The sequence below is a fragment of the Danio rerio genome, chromosome 24 (genome assembly GCF_049306965.1).
Source record: "Danio rerio strain Tuebingen ecotype United States chromosome 24, GRCz12tu, whole genome shotgun sequence".
NCBI classification, from domain to species: Eukaryota; Metazoa; Chordata; class Actinopteri; order Cypriniformes; family Danionidae; genus Danio; species Danio rerio.
Window position 1 is genome coordinate 21,031,732 of NC_133199.1, and position 18,587 is coordinate 21,050,318.

At 36.0% G+C, this 18,587-nt stretch overlaps 1 protein-coding gene across 50 annotated transcripts in view; it reads left to right on the top strand.

Annotated features, from left to right (window-relative positions):
• The window catches only part of mllt10 (MLLT10 histone lysine methyltransferase DOT1L cofactor), a 73,281-nt gene that overhangs the window by 19,336 nt on the left and 35,358 nt on the right, over positions 1–18,587 (top strand). For 17 of the 50 annotated variants that reach the window (XR_012399256.1, XR_012399258.1, XR_012399259.1 and 14 more), the window contains 5 exons: positions 449–558; positions 3,432–3,535; positions 3,968–4,061; positions 12,402–12,497; positions 14,979–15,291. Coding sequence is in view for 40 of the 50 variants with exons in the window: in XM_017353910.3 (XP_017209399.2) it covers positions 449–558; positions 3,432–3,535; positions 3,968–4,061; positions 12,402–12,497; positions 14,979–15,291 (717 nt within the window). In the remaining 10 variants the exon portion in view is untranslated. Of the gene's footprint in view, positions 1–448; positions 559–3,431; positions 3,536–3,967; positions 4,062–8,384; positions 8,475–12,401; positions 12,498–14,978; positions 15,292–18,587 lie in introns of all 50 variants that reach the window. The other 33 variants (XR_012399251.1, XR_012399252.1, XR_012399253.1 and 30 more) reach the window with 3 other exon arrangements.

Consider the following 18,587-nt stretch of genomic DNA (forward strand, 5'->3'; position numbering starts at 1 on the left):
GCTAAAAGAAAACATGGTATTGTCTTAGCAAGTGGCTGCTTTTTTATATTTTATCTTTATCATTTATTTTAGTATTTTATTTTTTATCATTATCAATTTTTTATCCATAATAATATTAAACACAGTTTAAAAATGTGATCATTAGTAACACTTTTTGTAATTGGGTCTCAATAATCAGTGCATTTATTAAAACATTTATTAATCATTGTAAGCATTGGCTATATATAATTGTATGCATTTTTGTCCATTAATAAATGTAAAAAAAAAATCAAGAAACTGTATTTCCTTTATTTCTTAAAGTCACATGATTTAGCTCATCTAATATTGTTGTTTGCGCTTCATGCTTTGAAAACTGAAAGCTTGCCATAGATATCCATAGATCTAATGATATAAAAGTCTAATTAAATCTGCTTTAACATCTGCTGATCATATATTGTGTCTTGTTTAGGTTGGGCCCATGTGGTTTGCGCTCTTTACATCCCAGAAGTGGAGTTCGCCAATGTATCCACCATGGAGCCCATTGTGCTTCAGTCTGTCCCCCATGAACGTTATAACAAGGTACGTTCCCAAACCTCTGAAAAAACACACGCTGATAGTCCGCATATCTATAGGAAAGCAAAGGCTCCACATAAGAGCCCCATAAATCAGCTCAACAATGTAAACAGTATGTGTGTAAGGAGTTTAGGTCTATACTGTGAATGTGTTTTCTTAAGGGACCTAATGCTACATTTATCAACCCTGCAATAACATAGAATGTTGTCGTTAATTCTGCGCTAAGGCTGATTGAACGAAAGCTGAGATCCATGTTATGGAGATTTACACATATATACAATCTAAAATGAAAAGAATCAACCATACTTATTTTTCAGTGGAAGTCCTTATCCATCATAGAAGTGGAATTTATCCTTTATTCGTCAGAAAGAAGTTGTAATTAAATTGTAATTGTAATTTCAAGGCCTGAAAAAAGTAATAAAAAAATCTTGTAGTAAATATTGAAGTAATATATTAAAATAGTTCATTGGTGAATTTTTTTTTCTTGCAGTACGTGTTTGTTTGTTTATTTATATAGGCTATATACTTGATATGTCTGGATAGAGGGTCAAAATAAATAAAAACATTTGCCATAATTTACCTGTGATTTGCACTAAAATGTCATTCAATGTTATAATAATTTAGACCTAAATTGTCAGTTATATTTAGAGCGATGCACTTTTTGGACTTTCTCTTAATATAACAAGGTTATCAAGTTGTACTGCAAACACCCTTGCATTTTTGATTCCGTTAGCAAGACGGTGTATAATTTTATTATGGAAGAGAAGGTTTTTTGACAACTAGTTGCGAGATGCAATGTGCTTCAACCATTTCAAAAAATCAAGTTTACAATAAACAGCAATTCTGAAACATGGGACCCATTTAGAATTTTAATAATCCGAGCATGCCAGCATCTCTACTGACTGTCATCTAAATCTTAGGGCCAAGTAAAGCGAACATAATTAAATACTTTGTATAAATGTCTGAGGATTAATGTTTGTAATATTGGGTTATCAAGGTACATGTGTATTCTGTACAGTTTTTTAAAATTAAATTTTTATTTATAAATTAATTTGTTTTTTATTATAGTTATTATTATTATTGTTGTTATTATTATTATTATATTTATATTTATATTTATTCATTCATTGTTGTTGTTGTTGTTGTTGTTATTATATTTATATTTATTCATTATTGTTGTTGTTGTTATTATTATTATATTTATATTTATTCGTTGTTGTTGTTGTTGGTATTATTATTATTATATTTATATTTATTCATAATTATTATTATTATTTTAATTATGTTATCGTTATTATTAATATTATTATAAACAAATAAGTGTGTGTGTGTGTGTGTGTGTGTGTGTGTGTGTGTGTGTGTGTGTGTGTGTGTGTGTGTGTGTTTGTTTGTTTGTTTTTTTCTTTTGCATAAATGTAATTTCACCGTGCTTAACAGTAGGGGTGGAATAATATTTGTTTAAATTTCTCTGTAAAATCACTTTGTTATATCTGTGAGTTTAATAAACATATTACAAATATTTAGAGCGATATCATTTGAAGTTTAAAATGCTTTCTACTGTATGTATCTACAGATGAATCAGAATTATTCTACCCTCTATTATTTATTTTTTCTTTTCTAAATATTTCCAAAATGATATTTAACAAAGCAAGGAAATTTTCACACCATGTCTAATAATTTTTTTCTTCTTCTGGAGAAAGTCTTATTTGTTTTATTTCGGCTGGAATAAATACAGTTTTAATTAAAAAAAAAAAAAAACATTTTAAGATCAAAATTATTAGCCCCTTTAAGCTATAAATTTTTTTCGATAGCCTACAGAACAAACCATCGATATACAATAACTTGACTAATTACCCTGACCTACAGAGTTAACCTAATTAACCTAGTTAAGCCTTATAGAAGATAACTTAGTTAAGCCTTATAAAAAGTATATAATAGAAGTAATATAGAAAAGTCTTGAAAAATATCTAGTGAAATATTATTTACTGTAATCATGGCAAAGATAAAATAAATCAGTTATTAGAAATGAGTTATTAAAACGATTATGTTTAGAAATGTGTTAATCTTCTCTCCGTTAAACAGAAATGTGGGAAAAATATAAACTGGGGCTAATAATTCAGGGGGGCTAATAATTCTAACTTCATCTGTACATTTTTCTTTTTTAATTTCTTTTTTAAAATTATTACTGATTATTATTTTTTTTATTTACATTGACATCCGCTAAATGGGACATCTTGTCTTTCACCCGTGTGTAGCTAATATGTTTTCATGGGATTTGGGTTACTTACAGGTGTAGGTTTTTACTACTACCGGTTGGATTCCTGTGCATCAGCGTAACTCAGAACTAATTGCAAAGTCCAGATGTTTAGACGTTAGCTTCAAACTTTTCCCACCCAACCGTGAGGGTAAAGAAAACAATGTTACATCAAGCTCTAATGGGATATGCCATCATGACACCACTCTTTCATTTTTCATTTGAAAACCTAATTATGTTTTGTTTTCTATGGATGCCCTTCAATGCAGTAGATAAGTAAAATACAATCAGTTTGCATTCTATGATTTGGCTTCAATACTGTGTCTGATGACTCGCAGGACTAAGGAGCCAAGTTTAATCTCATGCTTGAAATAGTGGGTTTAAAATCTGGGATAAAATAGATTCAGCTCTGTTGGTAATTGAGTCCTCACTGTGAGCCAATTTAAAATGGCATGGTTATCACTTGCCTAATAATCGAGGCGCTGGGAAGGGAGGCTTCTGAGAGACTTGTTAAATTGGTAGAGCCTTCACGCTAAACAAGCTGTGGGCCGTGCAGCAATGCATTATATACCATAATAACGGCTTTCTGTATGTGAGGAATCACTTTGGTGCCTTTTTTTTCAAGACATGCTACATCTGTGAGGAACAGGGTCGTGAGAGCAAAGCTGCTACTGGAGCCTGCATGACATGCAATAAACATGGCTGCAGACAGGCCTTTCATGTCACATGGTAAGTTGCTGAACCTTTATATTTCAACTAAATGTTCTTATAAGTATCCTTAAAAGAACAGATCACCCAAAAATCTAAATTTACACAGCGTTCACTCACATTCAAGTGGTTCCAGACCTTTTTCGTTCTCATTTCTTTGCTGAACAAAAAAGAAGAGATTTTGAAGAATGCTGTTTGCATTGACATCTATAGTAGAAATGTAAAACGTCTTCAACACATACAAATATAGGGTGGGTAACTGATGACAATGTCTATTTTTGGGTGATCTTTTTAATTATGGTATATATTAAATGGAGAACAGGATTTAATACAGTAAACCTAAATTAAATGACTTTATATGTACAAATGTTGTGTGAATGTCATTTATTTAAATATGCATTGTGTTCAGCCTTTTGAAAGTTTTTTTTTTTATCTGTCTTTGAATGAATGTAGCGCTCAGTTAGCTGGGTTGTTGTGTGAAGAACAGGGTTCAGATGCTGATAATGTGAAATACTGTGGATACTGCAAGTACCATTACAACAAACTGGTAAGAATTTGTCTTTCCTACTGTTTCCTAACCATTAACACCCTGGCAAACAGCGCTACTTTACATCCTACAGCATTTATTCATTTTATCACTGACTTTAAATAGTTTTTAAATGAATGAAGCAGTAATTACATCCAGACTGTGTATAAATAATTTTTGGTTCTGAAAATGGGCATAGTGTCTGGAAATGTATCTTAAAATATTGCAGTTTGCATATATTTGGGCCCTGTTTACACTATTACATTTTAGCTTTAAAACGTATAAGTTTTGCTACAGTTACGTCATCCGTTCACACTATGCTAGAGTTTTCGAGAAAACTGAGCTTTTTGACAACGCTAAAGAGACCGTTTTCATTTTAAAACACTGTTTTTCCGTGTTGGTGTGGATGGGGGGAAAACACATCTGAAAACAGACGAGGCTGCAGACATTCGCCCATCTGATTGGGGCTTTTTCCTCAATATTAAGTAGTTGTGCATGTTTGGTATAGAATGTTTGATGTGGAAAACAAACTTCCAAGGACTCGTCGGATAAATCTTCAAAGAGAACAGTGTACTTTATCACCTCATTCACATCACCCTGGCTAGGTTGTTTACACTTTCTTAAAAATAAAATAAAAAATGATATAAGGAACTGCCTATTTTCATTTTGATATTAGCAACTTAACAAACACCAAATATATATATATATATATATATAGATAGATAGATAGATAGATAGATAGATAGATAGATAGATAGATAGATAGATAGATAGATAGATAGATGAGCGTCATCTTCACTGTATGCATTTTTACAATATTGTATATATCAGTTTTAATAATCAATAATGGCTATTATAACAGTATAACGTACAATAGGTTTATACATTATAGGTAATGAATGCAAGTAGTCAGTCAATGTGCTGAATCCGTGTACGTGGTTACAGTAATTAATATATTAACTTATCTTTGCACTCAGCCAAAACATGTTACCTGAGAACAGGTAACAGATTCAAAAGACCAAAATCGGAGATTATGTTGTTAAATAGAGACAAGATAAATTAAATATCACGTTAACAACAATAGTGAGATTAGATCCTGTGGTAAATCCTTGATGAGTAGTGCATAGCTCTCATCGCTGCAGTGCATGCCAGAGTGTGTGTGTGGTCACGGGATGTGCGTTTTTAGCGGCATAGTGTGGACTGAGAGTTGTTCAGAAACGCCAGTGTTGATGGGAATCGTTTTCATTCTAAAATGCCATTTTAAAACTAAAACGTATTAGGGTGAACGGGGCCTTATAGATGCACTGTGGGTCAGAAGTTAGAAATGTGATTTTTTTTTTTTTATTAAGAAATAATTTTCTTCAACTAGTTACATTGACCAAATCGTCTGGAACAATATTTATAGTTTTTATATTTTAAATAAATGCTAAATGTTTTTACTTTTGTTTTTTTTTTCTCTCTCATAAGTATCTTGAATAAAGGCCTGTAACAAAGATTCCAGATCAGCATATTAGATTGTTCTCTGAAGAGAGTCCTGTAAGGGCCTGTGGATATTCAGTTTGGCTTGAATAAGTTACATGAATAAGTTAATTAAAAGTTATAGAAGAATGTTTAAGTTACTTTAAATTATAGTAATATATCATATTGATACTTTTTAACAGATTTTTTTGAATAATTCTTTATTGAGCATAAGAAACTTATTTATAAACAAATCATTGCTGACCACAGACTTTTGTTGTCTTCCCTGTAAGTTCTGTATGTTTTTGTAGATAATTAGTATGTAATGGGCATAGTTTGTGTGTTTTCTCATAAGTACTCTCCATATATTGTGGCATACTTCATATCTCTAGTGCATTTTTTCCAAAACGCTTGATCTTCTAATCTTTACATTCACCGATACATGAATCACATCGAGCACATCATCGTGTCCATGCCACCATCGTTCAAGCCGTTATTGCGTGTTTCTCGAATGGCACGTGAACGCTTTGGAAAAAGACACTCCCTCATCTGGAATATCTCCCATTTCTTCACCGTCTCGCACTCCTGGTCCAATTACAGCTGCTGAAAGCTGAGCTGTGGCATAAGTCCCCCACCATCCACCCCGAGTGGCCCCTGCCGCTCCCACCTCAATCTCCCTCAAACCCTTTAACCCCTTAATCTCGTTGACAATCAACAGCAACTCACTGGACCTTTGTCTGTAGCTCTCCTTTCCTCCTCTTCCCATCATCCCCCACCTCTCTCCTGCATTTCCCCCTTTAATACCCCTCTCAGAAACAGAGGGCTAAGGTTTCAGAGAGATACAGCGACTGCCCAGTGGCAGCTCTCGGTGACAGCATAACGGCCTGTGGTTTTCCGTCCAGCTTCGCTTCGGCCTTAGTGTGTGTGTGTGTGTATGTGTGTGTGTGTGTGTGTGTGTGTGGCAAGGGGCTTTACTCACTCCAGCCCTAGAGCTACACTGAGCTTTAGAGCCACAGCCCCCTGCTGCTTCTCAGATTTGTGCATGCGTGCGTGTATGTGTGTGTGTCTATCCTCCCACTCAACAAAGGCTTCTCAGATACTGCTAGTCCTCTACAGGTCTTCTAAGTGAGGGGCTGAAGGCATGGCCAGAGCTTTGTGATGTTCTTGTAGGGGATTGTAATGAGTTGAGGATGGAAGAATAGTGATGTTTATTTATGTGTACAGGGTTTTATTTCATTCAGCCGTTAATGGTGACTCTGGTTAGCGGTGATTTAATAGTCTGATTTTTTATTTATTTATTTTTTGTTATTGTTTTGTTTCACTTTTATTTTTGCCACTGTATTAGTTGTTGCTGTTTTATCCCTGTAGTTTTTCTTCTGATATAAATATATATTCATAAAAAATGTGTAAAAATATATGAATATGCACTACTGTTCAAATAATTCGGTAAGATAAAAAAAAAAAAAGATTTATTTTTCTGGAAGGATTAACTCAATTGATTTATAATGACAGTAAAATGTAAATCTATACTATTTAAATATAACACTGGTAACAATATTGTTTAAAATGCAGGGTAAATTATTACTATGTAAAAATATTAATTGCATTGAGCAAGGATTATCTTTCTTTTATAATGATTCAATAATTCTTTATGAAAAGCGAGGATTAAGTCACCCACAGTTAAGAGACATGTTGCTAAAGACTTCTTTTTTAAATAAAGGCTGATCTTTTGATATAAAGTTATATTTAATAAAACATATAAATATACACAATTCAAATGTTTAAGATCAGTATTTTTTTAATGAAAATATATGCTTGCAATATATCGATCAAAAGTAATAGTAATGAAATTTACAGAAGATCTTTACTTGTATTTAATAGAACAAAAAAATACTTATCCAAAAACTTTAAATCTTTTTATTTCTATTTTGATCCAATATGTTATTTTTTAAACCTTTTTACAAAACTTACCAATTCCAATCTTTTGAATAGTAGTCTAGTGTATTTTCTTCTTTATATAAAGTGAGTCTGTGTGTGTGTGTGTGTGTGTGTGTGTGTGTTTTTGGTCATCTCCCATTCTAAAAATTGTCAAAATAAAGCGACAATACATTGCTTTTTTGTTTTGTTGTCATCCATTGTAGCGGTCACACTATTGTAAATGACAGCATGATGTTTCAGCAGAATGTACCATGTCTCCCTGTCACCATGTTAATGGACTGACAGCCTCAGCACAGTCTCTTGGATTAATAGTTCAATAGCTAGCTACTAACCCCTGACTTTTCCATGTAGGCCTTTGTTTCAGTGGGCTTTTGGTAAACAAAGGCCATTTTGTGGCCTGACTTTTTCTTTTTTTTATGTGGCATTTGTTGACAATAGCAGCTTTGAAGACATGTTGCAGTTTTAACCAGGATTTAGAAAATAAATGTTCTAAAATTGGAGGATTAAATAAATTATGCTGTGAGAAAATATGCTACGGTTGGTCAGTTTGAAGGTCAAGTTCATGTACCTCAGCACTTTCAGTTGGTGCAAAGAGAATGTTGGAGATTTGTACGCCCAACAGAGAAATCAAATACAATTGAAAGTTTAATGTTATACGTTGGCTTTTCCAAAAATTGTTTACGTAAGAAAAATTCCTGTTGGTTGACTCTGAGCTCATTTAAGTTGCTTTTGATGGAGTTGCTTCTCTTAAAAAATCGTGACTGGTTGTAATGACAATGTCTTTTTTCCTCCTCTTTTATCCATAATTGTCTTCTGTTTGTTTCCTTTGTCTCAGTAAGGGCTATTTTCTTTGTAGCTACAAGAGCGATAAGTGAGAAGTAGGAAGAAAAAAAAAGGTAATTGGACAGACTTTAAATGGTAACTCGAAGTTCCTCTTTCACCTTTTAGAGAAGGAGCAAAGGCCGTGGTAGTAGGGCTCAAAGCTTAAGTGATTCTTCTACTCACTCTTTGGATAAGCACCATGACAAGGAAAAGAAGGTAAGGCAGCCTCCAGATCTACCTCACTTCCTGCCATGTGTGATTGATGCCCCCCTCCTCACGAATTCAGACTATGAGGTAAACGCACGAAAACCAAAAACTCCAGTCCGTCCTGAATTTTGCCAAGCAGTGATTAGTTTTGTTTAATTTACACAAGCCCTCGTGCCATGCCGTCCCTCACGCACCACACTTTTCATATCCCACAGAGCTTTTAAAGCCACGGGTGGGAGAAAAGTGCCTTTTATCACTCAAAGTGATTAGTATTTTGGTGCAGCCACAAATTATCAACATAAAGAGTGCTGTATTCATAGAAAAGCATCCGTCATGGCCATTAGTTCCACAGAGTATGCGTAATCAGTATTGATAGGTAGTGTAGTCATTTGTTCCACTAATTTTCTATACGCAGCCATACCGAATGAGACACATAGCATTATTAGCCCTGCTTGCCTTCCCATCTAATTCAATTAAGCGCAGGCCCTGTAACATGGCCCTATATCAATAAATGTGTATGTAGAAGACGGTCCGCAGTGCATGCAAAAATCATTTGATTGTGCCTTTGTGTTTTTTTTTTCTTTTCTCTCTTACTCTAATAACAGTGGTTTCTGAAATACTAATCCAGCAGACCTCATAGTGTGAAATGTGTGGAGGAGCTCATCACATCTATCCATCGTCATTGATAATTTTTCTGCCTGTCCTTAGCAACTCCCACCGGCCACATATTTGAAACACTCAAGCCTCTGTTCAGCCATCTTAATCAACGGTAGCTTGCCTTATCTGTTCTTTTTTCGAAGCGGGAAATTAAAATGGCTCTTAGAGTTGATTAAAGATTTATACAAATGTTTGTTGACATTTTTGGTCGGGCTTTTTGTAGTTATGCACATATAAAGTATTATTTGTTTAGGATGTTTGCTTGTGATTAGTTTCAAGTAGTTTCACTTTTTTCTTTTTGTTCTCTTGTAAATGAGAAAAAAATTACTTCTTTTGAAATATAATTGTGTATATTTGCTAATCTAAAAGTTTACCGATACATATCGTGTTAAAAAACTTGAAAGGCTACTTTAAAAATTCTCCATTTCTGTGGATTAAATTATTAGCGAAGCATTTTCTGTAGATTACTATGTGTAAAATGTAATGTTTGTTTTTTTCTGCTTATGACGTTTCTTCCAAAAGAAAAAAAAATCAAATAAATACTCTGAATGACAGCAAATGTGCCATGTTTTCATACATGCATTTGTCAAAAAGGTCAAAATGACTAATTAAAATTTAGAAAAAATGTTATCAGACTTTTATAGAATTAAGCAAAAATTCTAATTCCTAATTTATCCTTTCAATCCACAGAGACTGAAAGACCAAGTGGTTTGAATTTTCGAGTGGTCTTTTTCTCAATTGCAATTTTTTTTTCTATAGCTCTGAATGTTTTTTTATATTTATTATTTTTTTGCAATTATTTTATTTGGGTAGACTATTTTAGTATATCCTTTTTGCGTTGTAACAATATATTTTAAGTATATGATAATAATTAACTACATGTACTAACTATGTGGTTTGGGTTAGTTAATGTGTAATTATGTACTTATTACACACATAATCACTACAGTAATGAGGACAGTATAAAAAGTGTTACCCGTCATTTCAATCATTCTAAATGTTTTTAATGGATTGTGGAATTATACTGCATTTTAGGAATCATCTTACATAGATGTATTTAAGCGTACACCTGAAGGCTCACTGATGAGCACTTACAGCAGGGAGTGGAGGTCAGACATTGAGGCTGTTGGTTATTTGACACAAATTCACTAATTATTTGAATTAATTTGAATGAGTTTGCATTGGAAATGCTTACCAAAATGGAGTGGATGGTGCTCTGTTAAGCTGCTCAAAGACAGACTGTGCAGCCTGTGTAATCTAGGTCAGTGAAAGATTAAATATGAGATGCCATTTAAAGCCGTTTCTCCTAAAATTATTCTGATATTTAACTTCTTTGCCTTATTCTGCATTGAGAGGGGTTGACGTGAACAATGATTTGGGTTGGAGCTTGTATTCTTGAAAATCGTGTTGTGAAGTGCTCTGTGCTCCGCCATGGCTATTGTTACCATGGCTGATTTGCATTAGCAAAGGGGGCCCTTCCCCCCTACTCCACATTCCCAGGTCAAAGGTTGGGGGGCTCAGATGTATACCTAGCTAATTCCAAACCCCAGGGCCAAACAACAATAGAGGCTAAAAGCTTCTCAATTTGCAGCTAGTTCAGATGTGCTCTGAGAGGCCGTCGAGAGCGACATCTGGGAATAAAATGATGTTTTCCTCCTCCTTTCTCACATATCTTAAATCCTGATCTGTTTGGGATTTTAGCTTTGTTTTCTGGATGATTAGTTTTTTTTCTTTGTGTTTAAACTTTTTTTAATACTTGAAAATGTATTGTATTTTTTCATTTCTGTAGGTTAATTTTAATACTTGGCCTGAAGCCTCAGGAGTCATTTCTTTGTTCGTTCTGAAGGAGATTTGCTACATTTCACTAATCTGCTGAAGGCATTGATGAATTATGATAAATGTCTTGGCTTTTTTGTTCTCTTTGTTTTGCAGTCACCTCTGCCTGAACTATTCATCTTTGTGTAATTAAGATAGCTGTCGTCTTATGTCAAACTCTTGCAAGACATTCATTTCAGAATTTTAATTAGACCATAAACAGCAGTTCATAGTTTTCTTTAAGACTGTGAATGTAGATAGTTTGGATCTGCTTTTTAATAAAAAAAAAAAAAGTTAAAGTGTTTTTTTTCTTTGTATTTTTTATTCATAAACAGGGAAGTGGTAACAATTATTTTTTTCTCACATCAATGCTCATCCTGTCAACACCTTTTAGGAGCAATGCTAATTCAGAGAATCTTGTTTTGCATCCATTTGAAAAGAGCACTTCTACTGCAGAGCCAATATGGCATTATAAAGCCTTGTAATTTCAGTAATCATTGTTATTTATTTGTCTATTAATCTACTTGTCATTTTGTTGCATTTGCTTGGATTTAACGTTTCAGCATTTGAAATAAATCTGTTGTCAGCGTAACAGGAAAATGGTGACATTTGTTTTGGGTTTGAAAACCAATAGCAATGAGTTTTCAATACAAAAACAATCTCTTGCACCCACTTAAAAAAATTCCCAGGGTGCTTATTCAAAACCCTCATTTCAAAGTGTGTATGAGTTTCCCATTCGAAGAAAATGGCATTTAAAATAGAATATGCAGGAAAATGGTAAACAGCAGAGTGAAGGCGGAAGCTCATTTTCATTTTCATTGAAAAACTTGAGCCTGAGGGCCTCTGGAATTGTCACCGCCACTTGCACTGAGAAGTAGCATAAACCGTTATCATGTTCAGAATAATTGTCAATTCTAACTGAGACAATGGCTGAAAGATGACATAAAGGGTCAAAAAAAAAAATAGACGTTTGTATATCGCTCCAGTTGGGAATGTGTAAATATTCTCTCTGAATGGTTCAGGATCACTGCATATTTTTACAGCCACGCTCTTAAGAACAGAAACGGAGAGGTTGGAGGTGTTCGATTGGAGTGCGAGGTGTAAATTTGTTCGCGCTCCCGTTTCTTGGGCGCAAATAGAACTATGAGGAGCGCGGCACTAGACCGGGGTGTAAATTAAGCTCCAGTAGACTCTGGTCAGGCCTGCAATATGAATCCTTTCCAATCTAGACATAAAGGCTTTCTTTTTGGTTTACGTAAAGTCCTTCATAGGCAGCACAAGTGACTCTCCTTGCCGCATTTGAATGCATGCAAACGATTGACATTCATTATTTCAGCTTTTTGAGTTTCACATCTTCTCTCTCTTTGTTTTCAGAAATGACAGTTCAGCTAAAGTGCCTCCCAAGTTTTTTTGGGCATCAGCAGAAGCATTTTCATAATTGATTCATTTGTGTTTTCATGACAGAAGCATAAAGAAAGAGATCGGCATAAACCAAAGCACAAAAAGCCTTTGGAACTGTCGCCTTCCCTGGTGCCAGCGCTGATGGTGACACCTGAAAAGGTGAGTTACACAAGGGTAGATGAGGCCTGAGGACACTTTACTAAGGATGCTACGATTATAGATTTTGGTTGTACGATTATAATCTGAGGAATAAAAGTGCCTTTGCAGTTATCACAATTATTATGTTTAATAAATTAAAAACAAAACTAGTTTCGAAAATCACTTGAAATCTTATATTTTAAAGTGTTATGTATTGCTGCCCAGTAACTAAATAATACAGCACAAAATTTTAAATAAAAAAACAAACAACAGTCTATTTTGCTTTGGACTTACAATTAGGTTGAACAAAAAAGTTCTGGATTTTAAGCAAGTAATTTTACACTGAAATTAAATGACAGAACAATAAATAAATAAAATTAATAATAAATAAAAAATATTTTTGTCTAATGTAAATCTAAGCATCATATTAGCTAAATATTTCCCTTTTAAAGAGAACAAATGTAATCAAAAAGGTTGCTGAACCTGTCTGAAAGGCACTTTGAATGAACTATAGTATAAACTTTTTTGGTCCACTTTCCCCCACAGAATCCAAAGACATGCACTATAGGTGAATTGGGTTAGCTAAATTGAGCTCAGTGTATGTGTGTGTATGAGAGTGGATAGGTGTTTCCCAGTAATTGGTTGCAGCTGTAAGGACATAAACTGCAAAAAACATATGCTGGATAAGTTGGTGGTTCATTCTGTTGTGGTGACCCCTGATGAATAAAGGAAACGAGCCAAAAAGAAAATGAATGTATCAATGAACTTGGGGTGCGCTCACACTATGCTTTCCAAACCGTGCCCAGGCGCGTTTCCCGGTTCGTTTGAGAAGTGTGAGTGCTCTGAATAGGGCTCAAGCGCGGTTCAGTTGGCCAGCCCTGGCCTGGTTAGAAGAGGTGTGCCAGAGCGCGGTTCACCTGACCTTTGGCGCAGTACGTTTGTAGTGTGAGTCAAATCGCACCCGAGCCTGAAACTGAAGACGAGACGTGACTTAAGGGACTGCTTCATATGGATTTATTAATCATTCTTACTGTTCAATGAACGCAAACTGCCGTAGTTCATTAAAGGTACAAACCCGTCACTGCACGGCAGCTACACCTTTATCAAACCTCCTAATTCCTGCAGCATGAGGACTTTGTGATTGTGTCGCTGCATATGAAACAACTAAAATGAGATAACTAAAGAAATCTCCACTGTGCCGAGCGAGAGCGCTTCTCCTGTTAAACTGACCAGCGCATCATCGATAACGTAAGCATGCTTTAGCACTTGGTTTATGTGAGTGCAGGCCTTTGGGGCAGAGGGAAGGGGGGGGACAAGCGTGCTTCAGCACGGTTCAATGCAACTTTACATAGTGTAAGTATGCCCTTGTTTGGTATTTTTATTTGGTATTTTTTTTCTCTTTGGAGTAGAAATGAGTATATTCAGTACAAAGTATGAAGCTCATCCGTCATGTCTTGTCGTGTGATTCATGGTGCCCTTGAGGCATTCTTTCAACTATGTGCACCAGGAAAGCGTGAGTGCACCGTACCCCATACACACTAAGTGTACGTCATTCCCAATATGCAAGCAAGAAAAAAAATTACAAATTTGTGTGTACAAAAGCCGCAACATGTTAACGGCCCTAAGTTAATAGCCTCAGCCATAGTTTAACCAGTCTGCGTGTGTATTAGCCTTGGTGTACAAGCAAACTTTAAATTAGTGCACAGTTGTCATAACTTTTATTTAGTTGCAGCAGTTTTGTTCCGTGCAGAAACGTGGTGTTGAGAAGCCTTTACGATTAATTAACCGTGACTAATTAAAGCTTGGTTAATAGTGAAATCGGTTAATCCTTGCATCCCTACACTTTACTCTTTCCATTAAGAAACATTTTGGTCAAGTAGATGACGCTAAATACAGCTTCCATAAGTAGTTGAAAATGAATTTGATCGGCCTGTTATAATATAGTGTGGTTGAACACATTTGAACCACAAGAAAATGTTTCCTAGTTTCCGATTATTCACCTAACAGATCAACTTTTTGTGAGTTGAGGTAGTCATGCTTTGCTGCACTGTACAGAAACGCATGAATTACAGTCAAAATTATAGTTGCCATCAATATCTTACACAAAAGAGTTTGTGTGACAAATTAAGCGTTCCCTTGAAAGTGATGTATTACAGGCTAAATAAGAGGCATTAGTCCCAACCAAATTTAATTCATTTTTATTTCTATAGCACTTTTACAATTTAGATTGTGTCAAAGCAGCTTGACATAGAAGATTATAATGAATTGAAACTTCGTCATTCCAGTTTTCAGTGTTTAAGTTCAGTGAAGAAGTCAAACACTAAAGAGCAAATCCGTTGATGCCCAGCTCCTGAATTATCCAAACGCAAGTGGCCACATCTTCTTTAAGCACTTGTTTAGAAAACTGTCAACGCATGTTAATACCAGGTGGAAACAGGATCTGAGAGTTTATTTCAAATGTATGAAAAATACACTCTGAATTTGTGTGTATTTCCCTTTCAGAGTTACAACAACAGCAGCAGTGGCGGAAGTGTGTCGTCCATCTCCTCCACTCAGAAGCGACTGGACGACAGCGGAGCCCGTTTCACCAATGCCAACTTTCAGGAAGTTCCACCTCACTCCAGTTCCAGTTCCAAAGATGGTGGCTCCTCTGATGGCAAGAGCTCGGACAGCAAAAGCAAGAAATCCAGTCACAGCACTAGCTCAAGCTCGGGTTCACGGGGTCGCAAATCTGTGGCAGGCAAACCCCACGGCCCTGTGGTCACCACAGCTACTTCATCCACGGCCCCTTCCTCAACAAGTCCTTTTCAGCAAGGTGAGGCTTCCAAACATGCCAACTTCACTTCATCAACAATCTGAAATGAAATTAGTAAACACCCTCTCCATGTTTCTAAATAGACTGAAACAGCCAGATTCAGGTCTCTTAGAGTGAGTCTGTTGTGACATGGCTGGATGGAAGCCAGGAGTTGTAAGCTTGGCGTGTGTGTGCGATAAGGCTGTCGTCTGGCTGGCTGCTGCTGTAATGCAGATCGGCGGGTCTTTCCGAGTCGGCTAAACCTTGGGTGGCGTCTCTTGTGTGTGTGTTTATGTGTGTTATGAGGGAGGTTTGGGAGTCAGAAAAGAAGCATGTTCCTTTCCTTTCTCATATCAAGCCATGATGGAGGGATTGAAGCAGAGGTCACGTCTGGAAAATTCAGACTAATCATTAATGTGTCAAAGTGCACAGGGGCCTCCTCTCTGGAGTTACATGCAAACTTCAAGGAACCATTAGCTGCATTTCCACTATCGGACCAGTGCGAGCCAGGGCTTTAATCGGGCCGGGGCGGGCCAATAGCCCGGGAGGTTGAGAAATGAGGCTGAAATCATGTCGCGTTTCCACTGTCGGGCTAAAGCTCACAGCGCGTCACGCAAACACCGCCCACAGAACGTCCCCGAATCAAACGTCACACAACCCGCCCACTTCAGCGGGAATGAGGCAGATAAAGCACACCATAGAATCATCACGAAACGAAACCATTAAAATGAAGACAACCGAAACAAACAAACGACACGTTACTGTAAAGCAGTACATTATATGTCTGTAAGCACAGACCTGTGTATTTCCATTCATTACATTTGTTTACTCGCCGACCGACTGCATTGTGCATGGAGTGCTCTCGCCACTAACGCAGGGACCCAACACAGAGAGCGCACACATCCATAATATAACAGAAATTCTCCTTTATAACTCGATATGGCATGTATATTTTAACATCCTCGTGTTGATAGAAGTCGTGTTAAGTTTTCAGCACAAGAGCGAGAAGCCTAATAAAATATAGCCATATTTGTTGCGCTCGGCAGCTATTCACTAAAACTCCTCATTTAAAGTTTCATTTATAAATTTAACCACGTCATATAAAAACATAAACAGTTGTTTGAGGATATAGAACACATTTTGTGTTTAGACTTTCCCCCATATGCGTTTAAAGCAGCGAGTGCTGCGCAGGACTGAGTGACAGAAAAAAAGGTATAGGAGATTCTGCTTTCACTCACCCAAATAATGCTCTGTTTGCGCGATTTGATTAATATCATCGTATCCAAATACTTTATAAATATTTACTTATATAAATATTTACTTTATATAAATATTTCAAACCTTCTCCGGTGTTTATTGTTTTTAAAAAATATCGAAAATCTTTTTTTTTTTTCAGACAGGTCTTTGCAAAATGAAAGTTAGGCTATATGTGGCTTTAAAACGGTTTGATTTATGTATTGTATATAGGCTACCTACATTGTTATAGTTAGCTTTTGTTTATTTTATATTGGTTAATTTATTTAATGTGATTTTATATATATCCGGTATTTGTAATTCTTTAAATTATATTTCAATATACCTTAGGCTATTTTATCAAGATATGACAATATATTGTTTAAAGTCTACGAAAGTGGGCACGTATTTTGTTAAGTTTATGTCTTTCTGTTGTATTTATATGTGTATTATCTCCAAAATAAATAAAGAAAAAAGCCGCTCGCGGCTAGAGCAGTGAAGGAGCGCTTTTGCCCGGTCTCACACACATACAGGCATCTAAACGTGCACAAACAAACAAACATTTTAAACTTGACAAAAACTCTCGAAAACCTTTACTGTCTGATGTGTTTTTAATATGGTGTAAAGATTATTATGCGTTATTTAAACATAAAGGAGGACGCAGCAAAGAACGTCACTATAAATTAAAACTACTTTATTATACGCAAAAAGACCCCAGACTATAAGGCTAAATGTTTTCTTTCCCTTATTTCTTTATTTGTTTGGCGCATGTACTCATGTGCGATCAGAAAACTGCCCGCCTCTCCTTTCACTCCACCCCGAAGCCCCAGCTGGCCCTCCTTGGCCCAAGGTATTCGGCGGGCCGAAAAAGGCCGGCCGCTGGCCCCAAGAAAGCCCCGCTTTGGCCCGATTAGGCCCCGGAAGTGACAGTGGAAACCCCACTGGCCTTGGCTCGCCCTGGCTCGCTCGCTTTAGGCGCGATAGTGGAAACGCGGCTATTGAAGGAGGAACAATGCCTTGTTTTCTCAGCAATGAGATCAAAAGATGTTGAAGATTAACCATGGAGTCTGTAAGAATGTCATATTGTCTTGGCTGTTTTGACAACACCTGACACAGACGTGGGGTCGATGAGCCACTCAGCAGTTCAGTTTGGCCACCATGGTGTAATATTCCAAGTATATGAGAGATTGCAATCTTATTAAATTGAGCCCTTTGCGTTTGACAATAACAGTGGGGTGTAGGACTATGTAGAGCTTATTTTCCATAATGGTGCACATGCGAATCTTCTTGTTGACATAAGAAAAGATATAAAAAGTAATATTGTTTGAGGCAGGATTTAAGATTTTTAGTCAAGTCGTCTTATCTTCAGGCATTAAATGGACAGTGATGCTTAATCTAGGATCCAGCGATAAGGTGCAGCCAAACTTCCTGGATGCGTTTTGGAAAGAATACAAAATGCGTTAGTTATCTTGTGCAGTCGTCAGACCAGTTGTTTTTGTGATATGGTTTATCTTTGAGAAATGTTAACTGGCCTCCTCTGCTTTGTGCATGTTTGAATGTTAGTGGGAGGCTTACAGGATAAATGATGTAGTAATATTGGGAAGTAAAGCCTCAGCAGCCTCCTACAACAGCTGTAAAAACATGGAGGGTTTCTCTGGCATTGGTTAAAGGACGAGTCCTTCCCTGAGGGGAGGGCTTGAATGAACACCTAGATCTGGGTCACCCTTCTTGTCTGCTTGCATACCTGATTGTTTGGATTCCTGCAAGTTTGTCTGGTCCAACTTGGAGTGGGAGATGATGACTGACTGACTGGTTTTAGGTTGGGTTGTTTCTTTGTTGCTTTTTTGAAGATTTTTGCCTTTTTTAAATTTTTTCAATAATTCTAATTTTAAGTTTTATTTATTGTCATTAATAAATTGAATGGGCTTTCTTTAAAAAAAAAAGTCTTGTCTAGATGAAATGATGTTGGTTTTTGAAAGACCTGTGGGGTTTTTTGTTTACCTTTGTTTAAATAACTTTTGACCTATTTATTAATCAATCTAGGGAAAAAAAGGTTTTCATGAAAATATTTGACAGCACAAAGG